This window comes from Amphiura filiformis, chromosome 2, assembly GCF_039555335.1.
Source record: "Amphiura filiformis chromosome 2, Afil_fr2py, whole genome shotgun sequence".
NCBI classification, from domain to species: domain Eukaryota; kingdom Metazoa; phylum Echinodermata; class Ophiuroidea; order Amphilepidida; family Amphiuridae; genus Amphiura; species Amphiura filiformis.
The window spans coordinates 57,147,292-57,170,776 of NC_092629.1; the positions used below are offsets into that span (position 1 = coordinate 57,147,292).

The 23,485-nt window shown below is 37.2% G+C and overlaps 1 protein-coding gene across 2 annotated transcripts; it reads right to left on the bottom strand.

The window, feature by feature from the left end:
* Nucleotides 1–22,441, bottom strand: LOC140146432 (uncharacterized). 2 transcript variants are annotated; one of them, XM_072168280.1, is made up of 3 exons: nt 22,358–22,441; nt 12,123–12,317; nt 1–659 (listed from the first exon to the last, which is right to left on the bottom strand). In XM_072168280.1, exons 2-3 carry the CDS (start codon nt 12,298–12,300, stop codon nt 190–192), a joined length of 648 nt encoding a protein of 215 aa, XP_072024381.1. In that variant the 5' UTR covers nt 12,301–12,317; nt 22,358–22,441; the 3' UTR covers nt 1–189. The 2 variants fall into 2 exon arrangements, with proteins under 2 accessions (XP_072024381.1, XP_072024382.1); XM_072168281.1 differs by lacking the exons at nt 12,123–12,317; nt 22,358–22,441 and adding an exon at nt 3,368–3,923.
* Between the last annotated feature and the right edge of the window lie 1,044 nt (nt 22,442–23,485).

Consider the following 23,485-nt stretch of genomic DNA (forward strand, 5'->3'; position numbering starts at 1 on the left):
CATGTATGGGACTTCCTTCAATTTGTGAAATAAATAAGTTACAAAAATATTGTTTTAGCGGCGGCTTCATAACTTGACCGGCGGTTGAAGCGTGTGTCATTGTTTAGAACAATAGAAACCGACTCCAACTGGACGGAACCAACGGTCGAGTTTTGAAACCATCCCTTATAATAAAGATCACCAGATGTGTCACCAATTGTCATCTCTACGACCACCAATCTCTTTGGCAAGTTTTAAGACGCCCTCTTTATCGTCCCGTTTCTGATACGCATCGATAAGATACCGTTTCCGCCTGTTCATCTTGTACACACGTAACCTCTCCGCTTCATCTTCCGGATCCGATTCGGCATTTTCCCAGCGCATGCTTTCATCCACTGTTTCTGCGACCTCGCTCTGCTCTGAATCGGCAGATGACCGGGAAGCAGACACTGCAAGTTTATCGGGTTCGGATTCGGATGGAAATAAGGCGTATAAATCCATTAGTCCTTTTTTGTCTAGTAAACTGACACCGGAACTGCTCAAGCTGCGTGTCCCAATCACGGGTGCCGATTGCACGCCTTTCGAATTCTGCAGAGTCGACAGTGAGTTCTTGCTAGTTGTTAGCTTTGTCCTGCTGCCTTCTGATGAGTGGCTTTGTGATCCTTTAGGTTTGCGTTTACCTGTGGTGAAAATAAAAATGGGAATGAAGAAATGCTTATGAGAGTTTGAAGCTACCATGTAATGCACATTGAGCATTTTTTTGTCACATACATTATTATAAAATGCAAGTTCACCACAAAATACCATGGTAAGCAATGATTTATTGAATTTCTTAGGCTTGTTTTTAAAATAAATCAGAGTTGTGCAGTATGAACTACAAACAGGCAAAATATTTTCACATTTTTGTGTATTTTATAACCAAATATGAAAATTCAAATATGAAAAAAAAAAAACCAAAAAAACTGCGACCCTATTTTTCAGATTTTAGGGTCGGTCGAAAAAATAGGCAATACAAGTCTTTTTGTTTCAGGCACGCCATAAAACTTTGAACTTTGCCAGAACCCCAATTAAATCTATTCCAAATCTTGTGACACCTCATGCCTATTGCCAAGCGGCAGTATGTTTACCAGAGAGAGATGTGACTAAACCAAGGGCCGTAGCATGTTTAGGGCCAAACATGGCTCGCTTGTGATATAGGTGATAAACATTATATATTTGGCATACTAAATAACACTTTAATAAGGATTGACTATGGAACAAAAACTATCACTTATAGGTGATATAGAAAGTTAAATTGGTTTAATTAGGGTCAGCAGATGTTGCGTTGCAGAAACTGGAAGCACAATTATATAATTTCCTTCCATTTTGTTGTGTTTGTAATTGAGGGGACACTAAAATACAGCGCTTGTATTTTCTTCTCCAATATTATGTAATCACATTGGTTTATGAAATAAATGAACTGTGGTTAAAAATATGCTGTGCAGATTGAAATAAACTAAATTTAAATTTCAGCACTACATACGACAGCTGTTCTTTTGACCATACCTCATTTATTCAATTTCATGCATTAAAGGCACTTTTTAGTTCTCAATTTTATTAGGTTCTGACCTCCAAATAGTCGTAATAGTCACTGTAGTCACAACCATTTGGTGTAGTCGACAACTAAGAGAGCTAAAGTTATGCAACCCTATTTGGTGATAAGCACTCACCCAGGAAGATGATCTATTTAGCCAGCCTACTAGGAATAATCTTAAATGTCATCTGTCACTCAATTCTGGCCCAAATTGACAACTCAACAAAACTGACATGAATTCCTTGTGTGGATCACATCACATGTGTAATCAACAACCAAGTCGAGTGAAAACGACACAAAATGTAAACTATAATTTAAATTGAAGACAAAATTAAAAAGACTAGTTTGCATCTGACAATCAAACTCGGGCACGGTTTGTTTACAACTTAAATGTTGTGATGATGAGTTGCTGAATGCGGCAGTAAAACAGCACGCCTTATGCCAAGTTATGGTTAATTTTGCACCTTCAAATATACAAACCGTCTCAAACGTTAGGTCTTCATAGTCGGACACTTTTTTCCTGAAGGCACCATGACAACAATGCCTAGAAAAGTTGCTTTTTGCCTTGTATAAATAATTTTTAATTATTCACCATTTTCTGCAATTCCTTTTCTCCGATAGGCACCAGGTGAATCAACCTTCCTTTTACATGCTATTAACCAATCAAGGGTCGTAGGGAGTGTGTTGTTTTTTTATTTTTTTATTTTCATTTTTTTAATCAAAATGTGGGAGGGGCTTTTTGAAAAAAATTTGTTGGGGAAATATGGCAATATGCACGTCACATTCTGCGTGTTTACACTGAGCACTCTGTATTTTTACTCGGTATTACCCGGTAACCCACAATCCGATTCAGGCAACAACCACCACGTTTCTACAGGCGCTTAAAATAAGGGTTGCGGTGTGTACCGAAGTACTGAAAGTATTTTCCTGACCCCAAGCTGCTTTTAAGGTCACGATGTGATACATGAAATCAACATTAACCGTTGTGTTTCCACTGGCAGAAATAACGGGTGTCACACCACATCGTCTACCTCATGAGGTGGATCACGGTTGCTGGGTGTTGTGCTTGTGTCATTATTACTTGGTCGATTTCAGAACAAAACTGATGCATAAAGGATAATTCACACCTTCTGTAGGTAACATAAAATGTGAAATCGACTAGCATTTTGAATGCGTTTTTATTGTAAATTTATATATCAGTCCAAATTCAAATTTAACCATGCCCGTCAATGCAATGTGCGAGCAGTGGTGTCATGTTCACTCACACAGCTGTGCTAACCGCAAGTCAACACAGTGGCGTGGTGGGAAGTGCTTAAATCATCCTCTGATTTGCTAGCGAGCAAATATGATGTAAACAAAACAAAGATTGGCAGTTCAAATGCCATGTAGATTTTTAATTATGTGCCATTAATTATTTTTAACATTAAGGGGGTACTACACCCCTGCCAAATTTTGTGCCTATTTTTGCATTTTTCTCAAAAATTATAGCGCATTGGTTACAAGTAAGATATGTATATTATAGGGGCAAGGACTACAACTACTGCACTGGAAATTTTATTTCAGCACAGACAACAGTTGTGGAGTTACAGTCAAAAATGAGGGAAAACGAATATTTGATCAATAAATCAATAACTACTTGCATTGAGTTGCTGAATTTTCAGTGCAGTAGTTGCAGTCTTTGCCCCTATAAATATACATCTTACTTGTCACCAATGCGCTATAATTTTTGAGAAAAATGCAAAAATAGGCACAGAATTGGCCAGGGGTGTAGTACCCCCTTAAGAACCAAAACTGGCCTACATGTATATCACATACTTTTTGATGTTCTCCTCTTGGTAGGGCTTGAGTCCGTCCTAGAGCCAACATCAGCAGGACTGCTTTTGGACGACAAAGCACTACTCTTCCCATTCTTGGATTTGTCCCCTTTCAGTTTTGGAAGATGATGTGGTTTTGTGCTGTGTGCCATGGCAAGGTGCAAGGATTATTTTCACTTGTCAATAATTCCACACTAGTTTCCACACTTTGGAGAGACACTAGAATTGTTTTCATTTTTCATCAAGTCCACACTAGTTTTTAGCTTTTTAATTCATGTGTGCACTAACATGATCACCAGGGCTGCTTTCGTAATGTTTGTTAGACAAACTACTCTTCCAATTCTTGGAGTCATTTTCCTTTATACACTTTTAAAAATATGATACAGCCTCACCATGTGCAGTATGCCTTGACAATAAGCCAGAAGAGTTGTTGTCACTTTCCACCAATCACACTGTAGCATTCATCTCTCTTCAAGAGGTTTTGCTGTCAATTCAGTTTTTACACAACAACCTGTCAAACGATGCTCCAATAATTTGCACATCTTCCAACATATGAAGTAATATTGAGTACACACAGTGTTCTTTATTAAAACTATTAACTACAATTATCAAAGTAGCTCTTCAAGTATTGAAAACATGGACATATCAAGCTCTCTAAAGTTGGAAGATGATGTGATTTATGATCCAACATAAATACAACAATAAAATCAAAATGTACAACTCAAATGAACAGGACACTAACAGCCTGATTCTCTTCGATGGTCAGTTAATGTTTCCCTCAACTTGCTGGTAAGAAGCGCAATCAGGTTGAAGGGTGCATGCTGTAAGTCCCATGGAGTGTATTGCAATGCAGTGTATTCCTTAAAGTCACAGCAAATTAAATGTGTGGTTAATAACATTTATAACTGCCCATCTAAAAATCATCAAATGTTGGTTGCTTGTCTCAAGTTGTGAATCAGATGTACAGACATGAGATACATGTACAATGTAACTCAAAAACGTATGGTTCTTAAGAAGGATCACGATGTGCAATATTCAAGCTTATCTGCAGCAAACAGAGTTCAACAAATTCACGATCCAACAGCTCAATCTCCGATTGAAGCTTTGATGGCATGCGTGAAGCAAACAAACTCAACTTGAAGTATCAACAAGATGAACAATATTGAAGCTTTATTATTAACTTGTTTCAAGTTCCTTCCATGATAAAGTATACTTCTTGCCACTGTTCTGTAATCAGTAATTGCCAACCATACAATAAACTCAACAGTTACACAACAAAACACACAGGTGTGACAAAAAGAGCAGTCCGTTTGTTTTACCTCCACTACTGCCGATTGAAATAACGCAACACAAATAGTACAAAACATATTTATCTTTCACATCATATTAGCCTATCTTCTCACTAGGATCCACAACATGTTCATCTATCAAGGCACAGTTCTTTAACCCCAATACATTTGCACATTCATTAAATGACCTTTGGAAATTTGGGTACAAAAACTCATACTCTGAAACTTGAGGGTCAAATGTTGCACTATGATTGTTTAATTGAGGATATTGAACTATGCCATTGGGATGAGGCAATTGTGGTCCATGTTAGCCTATCCTCGTAATGGTATACAAACTGACAACAGATCTATATATTTAATTGTCTCCTTGTTTGATGTAGACGGCTTTTCCAATAAAATATTCTAGACAGGCAGATAAATTTATAGTATGTTCCAGAAATAAATGAGTTATTTAGAGTTTGTTTGTCTTTTTCAATAAATGAAGCTATTATACACTTATTGTTTTATGTCAAATTGTCTCTCAAAATCGTCTACCTTATCAATTTCGGAAAAATGAAAATGTAATGTTGGTATTGATATTTATTTGCACAAAGTTTTATATCAGTATGTTTTGGATCTATAAAATATTGATAACGTCTAGAGTCTGTTCTCAGACAGAGGTAAAACCAAGAGCAATTTCTATAGTGTATTTCACAAACTTATAATAATAAACTAGAGATAACTTGGCGCTCACAGAGCGCAGACAATCACCAGGCATGTAACCCTTTAATGACCTTTTGATATGACCTTTGACCTTAATGTTTCCCAGGTCACAAGGTTTGTTGTCATCAAAATTGAGCCTCGTACCCATTAAAGATGTCCAAAAATGCATTTCTAAAATTTGACCTCTGCATGACCTTTGACCTGACCCTGCAAAATGTTCCCCTGGTCATGAGATCTGTTATCACTGAGTTTGAGCCCCATACCCCTTACAGATGTCCAGAAAAAGAAATTATAAGATTTGACCCCAGATAACCTTTAACCTGACCCCTGCAAAGTGTTCCAATATATTCCCCTGGTCATCAAGTTTGTTGTCACAGAGTGTGAGTCCCGTACCCCTTACAGATGTACAGAAAATGCATTTCTAAAATATGACCTCTGCATGACCTTTGACCTGACCCCTGTAAAATGTTCCCCTGGTCATGAGATTTGTTGTCACTGAGTTTGAGCCCCATACCCCTTACGGATATTGAGATAATGCAAATGTAAGATTTTACCCCCTTAATGACCTTTGACCCCAATTCTTTGTACAACTTTTAGACACTGGCTAAAGGCGATGCAGGTATGCAAGTGACGACATTGTGTTATGTAATTTGTGGAAGAAGAAGCATTTTTAGTGAAAATCACATTTTGGCCATAATGACCTTTGGATGACCTTTGACCCCGAGTTGGTCATGTAACATTTGTCCCCCCACCCAATGGTCCTTGTGACCAAATATGGTCACATTGGCTTAAAGCATATGGCTACGATGGCTCGTTAAAAGTTTGACAGAAGAAAGAATGAAAGAACGAGATCTGATTATGTTCGCCTGCATCATGAAAGCATGCACAGCCAGCAGTGACAAATGAGTTATGACCCGAATCTGTGAGAACCGAAGTGATCCCTTAATTACCTTTGACCCATAAAAATATTACATAGTGCTTAGGATGTCATAAGGAATATTCCTGGTGAATTTCAGCTTAATCGAACTTATACATGGATTTTGATTTTTTTAAAATTTTTGATTGACCTTTTGACCCTTACGTACCCTTATTAATACCGACAAAATGTATTGTTCCAATTTTAATTTAAAAATTCTACTATGTTTACTTGTTGAGATAAAAATTCTTAAAGTTATTTAGGTAAAAACAGGAAGTGACCCCTTAATGACCTTTGACCCCCAAAATAAAAATAACATTCATACATCAGGTAACACAATTCATGTATGATGATTATATTACTCTGGTCTGTTTACATTTTGAGATAAAAAAATTTAAACTTTTTGATAATTTTGGTTTTTGACCGGAAGTAACCCCTTAATGATCTTTGACCCCAAAACTGTAGGCATCCTAAAGACCCTGGATAGTAGCAATGCATGTGTGCTAATGGCGACTCTCTGCTATGTAATTTGTAAAGACAGTGATGTTTTGAATATTTTTTACAAATTTTTGGGTTTTTGACCGGAAGTGACCCCTTAATGACCTTTGATCCCAATTCTGTGGTATAACTTTTGGACACTGGCTATAGGTGATGCATGTGTGCAAGTGACGTCATGATGCTATGTTATATGTGGGAGGAGTAGCATTTTTAGTGAAAATCCAAGTTTTGGCCATAGACCGGAAGTGGATGACATTTGACCGGAAGTTGATCATGTGACATCTGTGGCACCACCAAACGGTTCTACTGACCAAGTATGGTCAACATGCATGAAAGCATGTGGCTACGATGGCTGATCATAATGTTGACAGAAGAAACCAGAAAGAAAGAACGCGGTAAAAACAATGCACAGCGCCGATGGCGGCTGTGCAAGAACTGACCAAAAACAGAACACTCGCAAATTGGAAATTTGCGATTGTAAATTCAATGCATTTTGAAATCATTAATAGACTATGACATGAATACAAAGTATCAATTTTCATATTAAAAATACAAAACATCTTGAATTTTTTTTTTTTTTTTTTTAGGTTAACCATGAATGATCCTAGCATTTTAGGTCCAGGGACACTACAAAACCGAAAAAAAAAACTTATAAAAATAAACGAAAAATAAACGGGTACCCGGGCACAAAATTACCCGAAAATCCCAACCCTAAAAATAATGTATTCCATCAAGACTCAAAATAATATGTGGTGGAAACCAGGATTGTTGTTAATCATAATTACTGGAGCTTAATATCCTTTTCAACACAGCTAGAGAATCTACAACTGATAGGTAATGACAGAGATAATAACATGAATAATACAAACTTTTCGCTGAAATGACCTTTGACCTGACAGTCAGGTCAACACTAATTGAATTTGTCTTAGACCTTTATATCAGTATGTTTCGGATCTATAAAATATTGATAATGTCTAGAGTCTGTTCTCAGACAGAGGTAAAACCAAGAGCAATTTCTACAGTGTATTTCACAAACTTATAATAATAAAATAATGTATTCCCACAAGACTCAAAATAATATGTGGTGGAAAAATCCAACTTCCGACTGATTTTGCTTGATTACATCACATACAGAAGTGTGCCAGAAATTTTGTGTCATTTTTTCATGTTCACTGATCATGTATTTAGAGTGCGATATTAAATCCTTTTCTGGTGTGTTTGTGTATAAATGGCATGTAACGAGATTCTCTGATTGGGGCACATCCCCACTCCAGCAAACACAAAATGTCGGGTTATATAACAGGTACAATGTATAAAAACGTTAAAACAACATTCAATTTTTTTAAATTTCCTGTAAAATATTCAAAACAGAATGTTATAAGTGTTGACAAAATATTTTCCGAAAATATTTGCCCAAAATATTTTCCAATTACGTTTTAAAATCGTTTTCATGACATTTACATAAGGCTAATGAAAGTTGACTCCCAGTTTCCCGTTACCCGACTCCGGTCAGAAAAAAATGCCGATCAAATATTTCATTATTTTCCATTATTTCATTATTTCACATTTTTCATGTTTTTAAGAAAAAAAGGATAGTTTTAATGTCATCTTTCACGTCCGACATGTATTTTAAGCACTTTTACGGCGACCCTGACCGGCCCGAATAGTCTTCGCAAACGCTGGGTTAAACTACGTGGTAAAATGGCGATATCGTAGGGCGCATTTACTGGAGACTAGCAATTCCCTGCATCTAAGTTTCTCCTACCACTAAATGGATAGACCGAACACAAAGAGAGGCAGCCAAGTTCGCGGAACCAGCGTATGAACAAATATGAAAGCATTTCTACCGTGCACTATGTAGCGCGCTATATATAGACAACACCAAAATAAATAAAATAAATACAATTTAAAGTCAAATTTATTCTGCTTTTCTTACAAATATATGTATTTAATAAAAAAAACTTGCATGATTGTTTTATTATTAACACGTGCACCCTGTGATGATTTTTACCAGCAACCTCCATGTGAACGTTCGAATTATCAGATTTAGTTTATTTCTGCTTTCAATTTTGTTTATTTGTTCATTTTGACTGTGACAATTTACTTTCCCCTACTGGTGTTTTTGATAAATATGTTGATTTCCGTGAAGGTGGAGGAGGAGGGCAAGGTCCGACTGCCGTGGACAATTATTACAACCGACATTGGTCAATCATTTAATGTTTTATTTGCCGGACTGTCGCTGTCTGATCTCTCGATAGTGAGGTGCTGTGTTGGGGAAAGCAAGTTGTCACATTCATTTGTTGTGCAACCTAAATTGGAAAACAATACAATTTCCATGTATAAAAGTTTACTTTCAAAGATCTGTTTTAGGACCTGTGTCAAGTATTAAAGTTTTGACAGAACAGCTACAATATTTTATTGTGCAACCTAAATGATCAAAAACAGTTTGTGCAAGTAGACAAACTAATTTCCGTATAAATATTGCTTCCAAAGATGTGCTAGTGGAGAGTAAGTTTGGTTTGTAAAAAGTAGTGTGCAATAGAACACACAGACACAGTGTATTTATATGTTTAAGTGGTTCTCCAAAGACTATTATGGACTTCTGGTGCTTTCATATGTTGCACAACCTATAGGTTAATTTGAAGATTCCAAAGAAGATGTGCTTAATTAAAATTTGTTTTGAAGACCAAGTTGGTAAAATATTTGAGTGAAGCATGGTCATTACTATACTTTATTTTTTTATTTGGGCCTCAAAACATAGCATTCCGTAATTAACTTTGCACCGATAATGAAACTCATCAAAATAATGAATAATGAATAATGAAACAGTCACCTACCCAGTCATGAAAAACTATGTAACGGGAAACTGGGGATCAACTTTCATTAGCCTAATACGACATTTAAAAGTTATATTAAAAAAAATGTTTTGAGTAAATGTTTTAAGAACATTTGCTAGGTCCCTATACCTAAACCAAACTGAGTACCGTACCCCTCCTGGATCAAAAGCTAGACAGTTTGTGCATGTATTCTACTCAGTATACATGGTATAGTAAGATATTAATGTGTGATAAATCAAGCTTCCAGGATTTTACTTCTAAATAATAAATTATCAATAATCTGCAAAAAAAGTCAATCAAAATTGATTCCTTATATCAATTTTCTCAAAATGCCTGCCTCTACCATGATACGAATAGTGAAGAAAACAGTAATATGTAATTGCCTTGGTTGTTTTAGTTTGTCTCTGGATTGGGGGGTGTCTAAAATAAGATTTAAAAAAGTTTTGGTCAATAAATTGTTGACAAAAAATGGGGGGGGCTATCCAACACAGTCAAAGGGTTGAGCCCAAGTGTTGATTATATTGGACTCTTTCACTCTGTAAAAAGTATTGGAAGGAAGATTCTGAGAACACAATAATGGATCACCCCCCCCAAATGTGTTTGCTAACTCCACTCCCAAAGAAAATGTCATTTTTAGGTCAACTTGACTACCTCCACTCCCCCATTTGCATCACATTTATGTGCACTGCATAATGAAATACTTTGATACATGCCTTTTTGCCTTAGAGTACATGTAAGAAATCACAAAATGAAAATCAATGTGTATGTATTTGTTGAACAACCAAACTGAAAATTATATTGAGGGCAGCATACAAACTCCAAGAATTGATTGGGTGGATTATTTTTGTGAAATTATGATGAGATGAAAAATTGGAGTTTCTTGGCCACAATTGTCACTGATAACCCGGGCTGATAACATTTGCAGTTTGCAAAAGATTCAAAACTTCTGCCTCATTAAGGGATCTAGAATGAGCGTTTATGGCATTTTGACAGTATTTTTTGTGGGACATGAGAGCACCTCAGGCGTGTCGAATTGCATTCTGAATCGAAGAATGTCTTTTGATATCAAATAATTTTCATTTTTGAAATTCACGATATAATACAAATTTTATGACAAATTATTAAAATTTGATATTTTTCAATTTTTTGATATATAACAGTCCTCGAAATAAATTTTATAAATCTAATGATATATTCTTAAAGTGTATGTAGCTGGGAGGAAAATCCGACGATCAATTGAAAATTTTGACCTATTTTTTTGTGTGTTTTGGGGAAAAAAATCCATATCTTCAATACGAAAGGTTAAAATTTTCAATTGATCGTCGGCTTTTCATCCCACCTACATACACTTTAAGTATAAATCGTCAGATTTATAAAGTTTACTTCAAGTACTGTTAAATATCAAAAATATCAATTTTTAATGATTTGCCATAAAATGTGTATTACATTGCGAATTTCAAAAACTCAAAATTATTTGATATCAGAATGACATTCTTCGTATTCAGAATGCAATTCGATATGTCTGATGTGCTCTAATGTCCCACAATAATACTGTCCAAACGTTCATACCCCTTCCCTTAAGATGGAATATATATGATAAGGCATTTTCTTGAAACCGTGACACTGTTGTATCCTTTTAGATCCATCATCCTTTGGTTCCCAGCTCAGTGGTCAGTTGGAATAGATTTTCCCTGTTTTTATATGTATGTAGCAGACGCTTCATAGAATGGCATGATGAAAACCCATACAAAATTGTTTAACTTGTATCAGGGCCGTAGCAAGATTGAAAAATGTGGGGCGGCCAAATTACAAATATATGCCCAAATTTAAATAAAGATATAAAGAAAAACATAACAAATGTCTTAAAAAGTGGGGCGGCCGGGGATACGGCCCTGACTTGTATATTTTTTACATCGCATGTTTAAAATACAAGTATCTCTTAATTTCTCATGTAAAGCTAGGATGTAACCCTCCTGACCACATGGGGAGGAGGGGGGGTGCAATTAGGTTTTTTTTTTAAAAAGCCATGACACTACTAATTAAGAAACAATCATAACACACTTTTAGGACAACGATTTTCTTTGCTGGTCTTTTTCATTTTGCACAACAGACATCAATGACCTTACAATGATTCACTTTACCTAGGGCTGCTAAGAATACGAAATTACATGTACCGGTACATTGTTTGCGGCACAATTCACATATTTTGGCTTCAAATGTGTTTTTTGACATTGGGCGGAATTTTTTTAAAAATTCCAGCACATAGTTTTAAGTCCAAGGACAACTCTCCAAATCCGCAAAAAAAAAAAAAAAAAAAAATTGTTTTTGTTGCAAATAGCATATTTTTGCATTTTTTTTGAAAATCGAGATGCATATATATTTTGGTCTCCAAAATCGTGTATTCTTTACCCATGGCATTATTATCAGGAAAGTTGAATACTAAATCTACAGGTGGGTTAGGGAGGACTTGAAATGAATAATATGCATAAATTTATATTTTAAAATAAAGCTTACCAAAATCCACTGCGCTATCAGAATTTGTTTCCTCATAACTGTTGGCCTTTCCTTCTACATTTGCAGTTATTTTTCGTTCACGGTCCTTTGCCTTATTTTTCCTTTTTTTCTTGTTTGATGACTTTCTCTTCTGTTTTGTTTCTCCTGATCCAGAAGGTCTTCGGTTTTTCTCTTCCATTTTTATATTACAAACTACTGAAAAGACAAATTTAGAGTAAGAATTTCACAGCCGTCATTTTGTTTCAACTGAAAAAGTTGTTAAATGTATGGAACATGAAAGTTCCTGCAATCTTATTGTTCACCGCATGCGCATTGACGCGAAATGCGTATGTGCTATTTGAATCAATCAAAGGGATACATAGCAACAACCCCGGCAACAACGGAACTGATCAATTCTAAGTCCTTTCCTTGAAAAATGTAATATAATAATACCAAATTAAATATAAATTTAATATTTAATTTTAATATCACCATTTGCGAGAAAACTTTACTTGCTCAGTCCATTTGGTTGGACATGTGTGCAAAAAACGCTGAAAATTGCTCATTTTGGGTACAATCGTGCATTTAAGGTCCGAACACGAATTTAAGATTTGATAAGTACGAGGGGCAGTCAGTATGTTTTAAGAGTGGACTCGTGACGTCATATGTGGATTGTTTTCATGGCATTTCTCAATGATTACACAAACACTGTACCTTTGTCTTTCAAACAACACAGTATGTAAAAATTATATCATACACATGATTACGTTTCAACAGCATTAGCATAAAATCAACTAGGGACACTGCCAAATCACGCAAAAAGGCGGGCCTTTTAAATTACAGCAAAGACACATGTTTAAAATGTCCGAGAACAGAAAAAAGTACAAGGGGCATAAGGCTAGTTTTGGCAGGAATAAACACTAGGTCCTCAGTTTGCATTTGGTAAAATATGAGACTTGTCATTAAACTGTGGTGGAAATGGGACGTCTGGAAACTTCAACAACTTTAGGGCTTGAATGGAAGCAAAATTATTCTGCAAAAATGGCGTTAATGAAAAAGCAGTTATTACAAGTGACTTATAATTATCTCCAAAATGAAACAGACTAAAATACAATGACTGGTCACGTGTGAGTGCTAGTTAGGCCTGGCATTTTCGGGTAATTTTGTACCCGGGTACCCGGCGCATTTTCGGGCGGGTAATCGGGTACCCGAAATTTAAAAAAAAAAAAAAAAAAATTCATGGTTGACCTAAAAAAAAAAAAATTTCAAGATATTTTGTATTTTTAATATGAAAATTGATACTTTGTATTCATGTCATATTCTATTAATGATTTCAAAATGCATTCAAATTCAATGCATTTTGAAATCATTAATAGACTATGACATGAATACAAATTATCAATTTTATATTAAAATACAAAATATCTTGAAATTTTTTTTTTTTTTTTTTTTAGGTCAACCATGAATGATCCTAGCATTTAGGTCTAGGTCCAGGGACACTACAAAACCGAAAAATAAAAAACTTAAAAAAAAAAAAAAAAAAAAAAAAAAATTTTTTTTTTTTTTTGAATTCAGGTACCCGGGTAGGGTATTTCCTACCTGGTAATGTAATCTCGGCGGGTACCCGTTTACCCGACCGAAAATGCCAACCTTAGTGCTAGTACTCAGTGCGATGATAACTGGTGCAAATCAAACAATAATCTGCGCATGCGTAGGTAGGATGACCGATACAACATGGTGGAAATGCACGAAAATGGCAAAATTCCATGTAAATAGGGCCTAAAATATTACAAAATGCTATGAAAATTTTAATTTAAATATTTATATGAATTTTTATGGATGATCTCAACCTGAAATGAACAGAAAAGTTTTAAAAATAAATTTCTTATTAAAACGATGGCCTCTCTCTCTGTACCACTACTTTTTGTATAATGTAACAATGGTAGAATAACAGTTATATTTTAACCACGGATTCAAATATTTTCTAGGAGACTCCCTTTTAATTTTGGAGATTAGTCAACAGAACTGGCCAAAAAAATTAAATTTCCACATTTGCTATTTTGGCAATATCAAGATTTGTATAGAAAGAAAAGCCTTGTTTTTGTCAAAAATAAGACATATTTGACCATGCATTTTAAACAAACTACTACCTTTACAGCCCAACAAACATGGTTTAATGAACTGGTAGTTTGTGTTCTAATACTGTTCCAAAAGGCAGCATTCTCCATTCTTTAATTCCCAAGAAAATATAAAAAATACAACAATACCTCATTTCAGCCTCTTATTTCCCTTAACAAAAACTACTCAATTTCACCAGGTGACTCTAGACCATTAATCATGTGCGTGACTGTGATATAATTTTTGCATGTGTTGTTTGAAAGACAAAGGTACAGTGTTTATGTAATCATTGAGAAATGCCATGAAAACAATCCACATATGACGTCACGAGTCCACTCTTAAAACATACTGACTGCCCCTCGTACGGTACTCATTTTCCAAAATCCTGAATCAAAATCAAAGAATCCATAATGATCTGCAATGCAATCCATGTAAAAAAAGTATAGAAAATAGGCCGCCGCCAGGGCCGTTCCTAGGGATTTTGCCGCCCTAGGCAAAGCCTCTCCCTGCCGCCCCACTAAAGCATACAAAAAAGTGTTAAGGGGTGTTACCCCCTTGAAAACTCATCAGTTTTTTTTTCTAGTGGCGGAGCTAGGGTTCGTGGCGCCCAGGGCTAAGGATACATAATGACCCCCCCCCCATTCTTGAAACAATTGCGCGTGGAGCAAGCAAAAATGTTCACAAGTAGGGCTTACCACTAATTAATTTTGGTTATAATGAAATTGAATATCGGTCTTATATTTGAAACTACCTTGTGCGAAATGCGCGTGAAGCACGCGAAAATTTCGACTTTCATCACTTGGAGGGAAGCAGAATTGATGCTGAATTGGTCAATTCAGGCGCCCTAAGGGCGGCGCGCCTGCTCTAAGGGTGGCGCCACGTTCCACCACCGTTCGCCACTGGTTATTTCCGCCCTGTTTTCTGTTTCTCTTTTCGCCCCTTTTTAATTTTCCTCCCATTTTTTCTTTTTATCCGCCCTCATTTTTTCTTTTCCCTTTTTTTTCTCCATTCCCGTTTTTTTTTTTTTTTTTTCCCTTTTTTTGCCCCCCTCTACGTTTGCCGCCCTAGGCGACCGCCTTACCTGGCCTAATATTGCATAATTGAACTTTTTAGGGAGAAAAATCATGCATTTTGGTAAAAAATGCGCAAATTGGACATTTTCAAAAACTGGCACGCGCAAAAAAATAATAGGGCATTTTCCTATGCTTACATTATGGGCATTTTCTTCGCTTTTTTTGGATTCTAATGATTATTTACATGATTTTGGGACCCCTGTATATATTTATGCAATTTTTACACAAATCGTATGTTTTGATGCAAGTTTAAGAGCTAATTTAGGATGTGAGGGCGCTGTTCAGCCTAATAGCTGTTACGTATCCCCTCTACTGAAATTTCATTATTTCTTATTATCAAATCAAAGTTACTGATAATTAACAGCATCTGTCCAAATTTGAACTCTCAAGCTTATTTCACTTATGCATAGTACCCATTTGAAAATGTTTAGAGATGCTTCCATTGAATTATGTGATACAAAGTTCGTTGACCCCTGTATACTAAAAATTAGCGCTGCGGTCACACCAAATGTGATAAAAGGCTGAAAATGTCAGAATATGGATGATTGATGATTATCTCCAGTATGATTTTAACAAAACACAAAAATGGCAGGGAAAAGGGACGCTAAAACTTCAGGTAAAGCGCCCTCATGGCCTAATTTTACCCAAAACTGCAAATTTTAAGGACACCAAAAAGTTTCATTTGACACAAAGTGCATAAATGGCCTTCCTAGACCTAAAACTATGTAAGATGAATAATAAAGTCCAAGAAAAATAGTTGTGTCAAACCACATAATATTAATTTATTTGCATAACTATTTCTCTTGTACTTTATTATTGATCGTTTTTCAAACCTACGCAGCCACTACTTATTTACTGTCTTATAAAACTATGTAAGTATACCAAAAAATGCATTATCCATAATCCTTAATGTGACAAAATTCCTTTAAAACTAGAAAATAAAGGTCAAATCTGCCCCCCCCCCCCAATATGTTGTTATTTGGCCGGCAGGGCCCGGCACCGTCTCAATTTTTGGCCCGATTCAAATAAAATTGGTGTCAAATTACTCGGAACAACAAGCTGCATCAAATAAGCCGGTACGGTACCCTAAGCTGCCTGAAACATCACTATTGCAGCCTATCACTATAAAGGAAACATAGATTATTTAAACATTAAAAACTGAATATTTTCAGATTGTGATAAATAAAACATTAACCGCATGGCAGCAGTTCGGCACACCTAAATAGTAAGCGTCAGTCTGACAGTCGTGTCAGTGGCATCAACTGGGATTTCCCCTTAACCATCGTTTAATACGGAAAGCATGCAAAAAGTGCAAGATTTCCTGATGTTGCATTTACAAATATCGCACAATTTACTTAGTTTGGTAAATATTTTGGGGCTTTTGATTAAATTCTAAAAATATAAAAGAATGGAGATTTATTTTTTCATCAATTAATAATTAATTACATTTTGAAGTTTTGCAGGTTTGGCTGAGTGAATATGCCTGGTGAATATTTATTGTGTAAAGATTATAAATAATTGGTGTAAATTTCCAGTATACAACACCCTAGGTAAGACGTATTATTTATAGAAGATGTGTAATAAATATTACGATAAATTCTGTCGGTCGGCATGACGTCACTTGCGACAGATCGCTTCTTCCCATTGGTTGCTTTTGCTGATATTTGGCTGATTCCATCTTGTGCACTCGAATAGGGGACACTTACAGTACAGGCCTGGTCTTTTGAAAATTGCAGGCGAGTGACAAATCGCTCTCCTCACAACTGTTAGGTGAGCTGTAGGTGAGTGGTTCATCGCTCTCCTGGGGAAGCTTAGGCGAGGGGTTCAAGAGGTCTTTTACATAATTTGTGCCCTTGGCGTATGTTTTGACGTCTTTGGCTACAATCGATTCCTTTGGTTCTGCGATCAGCCTGTTCCTTGCATGTTTTACAGCCTCTTGTAACCATAACAATTCCATCTTTCACTTCCGTTTCGAACCCATAAGCAGCCTCTACCTTCAAAGTTCGAATGTCTTGAGTTGCACCAATTCGCATGATTTTGGTCTTAAAAAAGTTCCAAAAGATCAGATAAAAATAAGCCCCGCAAAAAACGCATAATCTCGGTTTTCTCTCGCCGCAATTCTCGCTATTGAGTAATTATCTCGCTTTTACAAACAATAAAACAAGGTGTTTAAGGCCGTAAAAACTTCCGAAAATCATTGAGTTCCATTGGGCTTATTTTGATAACACGTCCCCTCCAATTAAAAAAAAAATCATTGTACTATCCCTGCTGACTGTACTACCTCATCCATCGTCAGTTCAGTACGTGGCCTGCCCTAGCCTGGTCTGGATTGAGGATAGACTTTTCGATCAAGCCTTGATTCTTCAATTTCAACTTCAAGTTCAACTTCCTGTCATCAACAAGGTCATTTATGCATGTATCATATGAGGTACATCATTCATGACATTCATGAATGCATTTGGCCTAGTCCGAGTGCTCTAGTACTGACGGTAACACTCCGATCGCCAGGCAATCTAGGCCAGTGGGACAACGCAACCGCTACGTGAACGAGCTAGCATTTGGCCCAATTCAATTCTTCTTCTTCAAGTTACGGCTCAACACTCCAGGTGGAGAAAGGCGAGTCGGATATTGTGTGTGCGCTATTGCTTGATACTTGCTACTGGAAGTGGTTCTGTAGCTGTTGTTTAAATGCTTTTGGATCTTCTGTGCTGATGATTTGTTGTGGTAAATTATTCCAGTCTATGAGAGTCCTAGGTATGAACGAGTATTTAAAACAGTCTTTTGAAGAGTATAGTTCGATAAATGACTTGGTATGTGACCTCCTGGTGGAGCGCTTGACCGGGTGCAGCAGCGTTCGAACTGGTATGGATAAGTAACCCTCGTGAGGCCTTTTGAAAGACAGTCAGACGGCGATCTTTCTTCTCTCCGCTAGTGTTCTCCAGTTTAAGTTCGTAATCATGGCAGATACACTGCTGCGCTCTATCGTAATCTCTCTTGACAAAGCGGGCTGCTCGCCTTTGAACGGCTTCTATCTGGTGGATTTGGTCCCGGGGTACTCAGTACAAATGACCATACGGGACGTGCCGCAAATATGGGTAGCATTTTCGCCATATCAATGTCAATGACCCCTTTTTCAAAGCCTATTTTGGTATATGAATGGGTCCTTTTTTCAAAATTTTCTCAATTTTTTCGGAAAATAGCTCAATTTTTCCTTAATCTAGCCAAAATTTTCCCAAAATGTTGGGAAAATTTGTAAAAACTAAGACAATTTGGGTTAAATTCGGCCGAAAATTTTGACTTTTGGTATATATATGGGTCCAAATTTCTGGAAAAATTGGTATATTTGTGGGTCCACTTTCAAATTCTCAATGGCACATCCCTACCAAAACCAAACTTGAGTACCCCCCCGGGGATTTGGTCTGCTATGTGTGGATCCCATACTGCTGCACACTCAAGGGGACGGACAAGTGAACGATAAAGCCAGATCTTTAATGTCTTCAGTGCACCCGTGTAAATTTCTTTTTATAAAGCCCAATGATCTGTTCCCCCTTGCTGTCATGTGGTCAATGTGTTTGTTCCATTTCATATTATTTGCAATTTCGACACCAAATATGAGTGCGAGTCTGTTTCCTGGAGGGTGGCTCCATCCAGTAAATAAATTATATGAGTTCTTGGCCGGGGTATGTGAATGTGTAATTTGGCAATGATGCCGCGAGAACTAGTGCCGTACTATTAAGCTGACTTTCGTATTCGGCGAGGAGGGCGATTTCGACCTCCTGGTTTGTTTACAAACAGAGAGGTAGACAAAAAACCGTTCTGCTTGTCCAAACACTCAAGTATCAGAAGGATGGTCCACAATAGCGTGATTCACGTAACCTGAATAGGGATTAAAAAGCTGTCACGTAGAACCATGTGCTTCTATTGTCCAATTTGCCATCAAGATTTCATATGGAAACAGTTCAGACCCAGTACACTTACTTGGTATACTTGGTATACTTGGTAGTTTAGTCCTCTTCGCCGATGGGCAGGACTCTCAAAAGATTCTTAAAGGATGCCACGGTTGGTGCAGAGACAAGATTATCAGGCAAATTGTTCCAATTCTTGACCACTCTGTTTGCGAAGAAGTGGCCTGCCAACTTAGTTCTTGTGCGCCTGACAAAGAGTTTTTTGGAATGACCTCTTAACTCTAAGTGGGGAGGGAGAAAAACTTATCAGCTGGGGTCTTGTACAACCCATGAACATACTTGTAGGTGTCGACAAGTTCGGTTTTCAACCTCCTCTCCTGAAGTGATTCCATCTGAATATCTTCCTTGCACAGGCGTAAACACCTCTTCTGCACCTTCTCTAAAGCTAAAATATTTTCTTTGGTAAACGGACTCCAAGCTGAAGATGCGTATTCCAGGGCTGGACGGATGAGAGACTTGTATAAGATGGAAACTTTGTCTTCATTGAAACCGTAAAGCACCTCTGCGAACATTGCTATCTTCTGATGAGCCTTTTTCACAATATCTTGGATGTGTTTGGTTGGGGTAAGTGTGTTACTAACAGTAACACCAAGGTCCTTTTGGCTATCAACTTCCTGCAAGTAGACTCCATTCAACGAGTAGTGGTACCTTAAAGATAATCTGATGCGAAGCACTACACATTTCTCCGCATTAAAATCAAGCAGCCATAACTTTGACCACGAGGCAAGTGAATTAAGGTCCTGTTGCAGGGTGTCACAATCGGCAATGTTTGAAATCTCATGATATAATTTAGTGTCATCAGCAAACATTTTTGCAGTAGTAGCAACTGAGTCTGGAATGTCATTGACATAGAGAAGGAATAACACTGGTCCCAAGATAGAGCCTTGAGGCACTCCACTGGTAACACTCTTCCAAGATGACACACCATTTCTCAGAACAACTCTTTGTCTCCTATGACTCAGAAAACTTTCAATCCATGAAAGAACATGGCCACGAATACCCAGGTGACGGAGTTTGTAGAGGAAGCGCTTGTGAGGCACCGAGTCAATGCTTTACTGAAGTCGAGGTAAATAGCATCCACACGGTTCTTTCATCGTAGGCTCTGGTCCAATCATAAAGACACTTTCGAGGAGTTGGGTGAGGCAGGAGCACTGTTTTTGGAAGCCAAGCTGCGCACAGGAGATAATCTCGTGACAATGAAAGCCATGAGCTGATCATAGATAATTTTCTCAAAAATCTTCACAACTTGGCTAGTCAGCGAAACAGGTCTGTAGTTGTTGGGACTTAACCTAGACCCCTTCTTAAAAAGCGGCGTAATGTTCGCATCTCTCCAATCCTGTGGCACCACACCTGTCTGCAATGATTTCGTGAAGAGGATACTCAAGGGAATGTCAAAATCAGGAACATTCTTCATCACATTTACATGCCAACCATCTGTACCGCATGCTTTGTTAAGATGCAACTTCTGAAGCTTCTCTCTAACAATCTCGGGGGTGATGGAGATGTCATATAAATTTGCGGTAAAAGTCCTTACAGGCAAAGGAAAGTTCAAAAAGTCATCTGGCTGCTCAACCTTAAGAACGCTAGCAAAGAAGTCATTTAAAATCTCAGCTTTACCTCCATCCTCGGTCACCTTTCTGCCTTCATGTTCCAAAACTTCCACTGTAGAAGAAGATCTGGTGAAATGTCTAGCATAGTTATAAAACTTCTTTGGCTCTGTTTGAATCTGGTTTATCAGATGGTTCTCATAATCCAACTTGGCTTTATAAATAGTACTGTCAACTTCAGTCTTAGCCAGGTTATACTTTAGATGATGAACATTTAAATCAGACTTACGAGCATTAACTTTAGCTGCTCTCCTAGCACGCTTCGCTCTCTTGACAGACTTGAAATTTGTCCACGGTGGCTTGAGACGCTGTCCTGACTTGACAGTTTTGGTTGGGGCGATCTTTTCCTTTAGACCACCCTCGCTATATAGGGACTAAATTATTACTTTTGCATCAAGGTTTACTTTTGCATCAAGCTTAAACAGTTGCCAAACACTTTGAAGTCAAGGTTTAATGTAGTGGAAGGAGGGCAGAGCTTCGATAAATGAGGGAAATTATGGGGTAAAAAACAAGGTTAAAACAACTTTTTGAAAACAAGTAAAAACGGCCATTTTGCTAGGAAAGTTTTGCCTCAAAAAACAATTAAAAAATTATTGGAAAAGCAAGAAACATACCTTCATAAAATCAGCATCACTTCCGTCACATAAAAAGATGAATAGATCAGTGGAAAGTGGCAAAGAATTTGTGAAATAAAGTAATTTTGTAAATAAAAATACATCGTGTTTTTTGAGGATTCGCCATCTTGAATAAATGCAGAATTGCGCCCTGCAGTAAAGTACACTCAAACGCGCTTGAAAATGCTTGATACGCGAACGTAAATCACCGTCAAAACGAAATGCGTACACCAAGCGCCCGTGCTACGCTAAAGTTTTGGAGCTTGCATCACCGGTTTTGCATTCAGCTCTTTTACATCAAAAATTGCAATAAAAACATGGATTTTGGAACAAAATAAAGCTTGTTCGACGAAATAAAAGGTATATTTGTATAGGTAAGAACATGTTTAACCTTGATGCGAAAGTTTAATTTGATAAATTCGTAATTTTAACCTTATATAGCTCGGGTGGTCTAAAAGAAAAGATCGCCTTGGTTGGCACAAACTCGTCAACCCACTTACTGTACTTCTCATTTATCACCATCCACATATCATCTGTAGCAGCGTTAGAGAGTTCAGCATTCCAGTCGGTTTCTTCAACAGCCTTACTGAAGGATTCGTAGTCTCCCTTGGAATACAGTAAAATCTTACGCTCAGAAAGTGCGATGCGAGGAACCGGAATCTTCAATTCGGCAACAACACTACGATGATCACTTCGCCCGATCATGTCAGAAATTAATATTTTGTTCTGGGTCTGATTTATATTCGGATTACGCGAGAACCTATTATTTGAACCCCTGTATGAGACCATAGATGCACGACAACGGCTAAAAACGATACCTTTATTCCCAATTTATAAGTTTAAAATCAACAGTAAGTACTTTTAAGTATGTAAGCTTACCATCATTTCATCAGCAGTTGCATTGGTTGCGAACTTCCGAGCAAACTTCGAAATTCTGCAGCTTTCTGAAAGTTTACTTTTTTCTACTTGATTCTAGAAGTAGAAAACAAAATAATAAAAATCTTGAATATTTATTAAATTTTAATAAAATATTTATATAAAACAGTTTCAACTATAATGAATATTTCATTTTTATCTAATTGGTAACGAGGACTATTTCGTTTTCTGTCTTAAATATTGTAAACCAATTTTAATTTAGTAATTTTTTCTGAAGGTAAAATCAGTTACTAGAACGCTCACCTTTGACCTAGATACATGTACATGTACGTCTCACGTGTTTTTCATAGTCAGTCAAGGATTCTCGAGTACTAATATACTATGAGTCAGTATCAAAACACAAGAGCACACTGCACTGACAAGCATGATCATGATGATGACAAGTTTTCGGGAAAGAGGTTTGGGATATAACGCGATGCATTATGATAAGTAATAATTATATTATCACATTATACGCTTCCATAGTTCCATACCTTCCGTATCTGTCAGTTCATCAGCAAAAAGCCTATCTTTTTCGGGATCTTTTTTTAGCTGAAAGTGAAACATGTTCTGCTACTGTACTAGACTCACTCACTCAGGCCTGGGCCCACTGGGCCAGAGTCTAGTCTCTATCTTCTTGTCTTGTCAACACCAGTGGCGGCGCTGCGGGTGCAAGGGGGGTGGGGGCATTTCCCCCCATATTATTCTTGCTCGCGCTCCCCCAGTTTGCCCCCTCCCACTTATGAGGCAAACCCCCAAAATCATGTAAATTTCCACTTTTTGCGGCAATTTTGCGCAAAATTTGCCAATTTTGCCCCCCCTGAAATTCACTTTGCCCAATCATGCAATACTGCACCAACCGCCGCCGCTGGGCTATAAACGTGCAGTCCCTCATGCATGCAGTTGCTAAATTAAATTTATTGGTTGAAGCAGCGACTTGAAGGCCTTTGGATGAGCGGCAGATTTAATGTGTGGCGGCAGGGTAGAGTGAGTAGCGGTAGCAGTCCTTGTTGGTTGGGATGGTGTTGTACTTGGTGAGGTACCAGCACATCTGGATTTATTCATAAAATGTTACACAAGCTTAGCATTTTA

Coding starts and splice junctions, on each gene's coding strand:
- LOC140146432 (XM_072168280.1), bottom strand. CDS start 12,300: ATGGAAGAGAAAAACCGAAGACCTTCTGGATCAGGAGAAACAAAACAG. Junction 660..12,122: donor TGATAGCGCAGTGGATTTTG/GTAAGCTTTATT, acceptor TTTTCACCACAG/GTAAACGCAAACCTAAAGGA.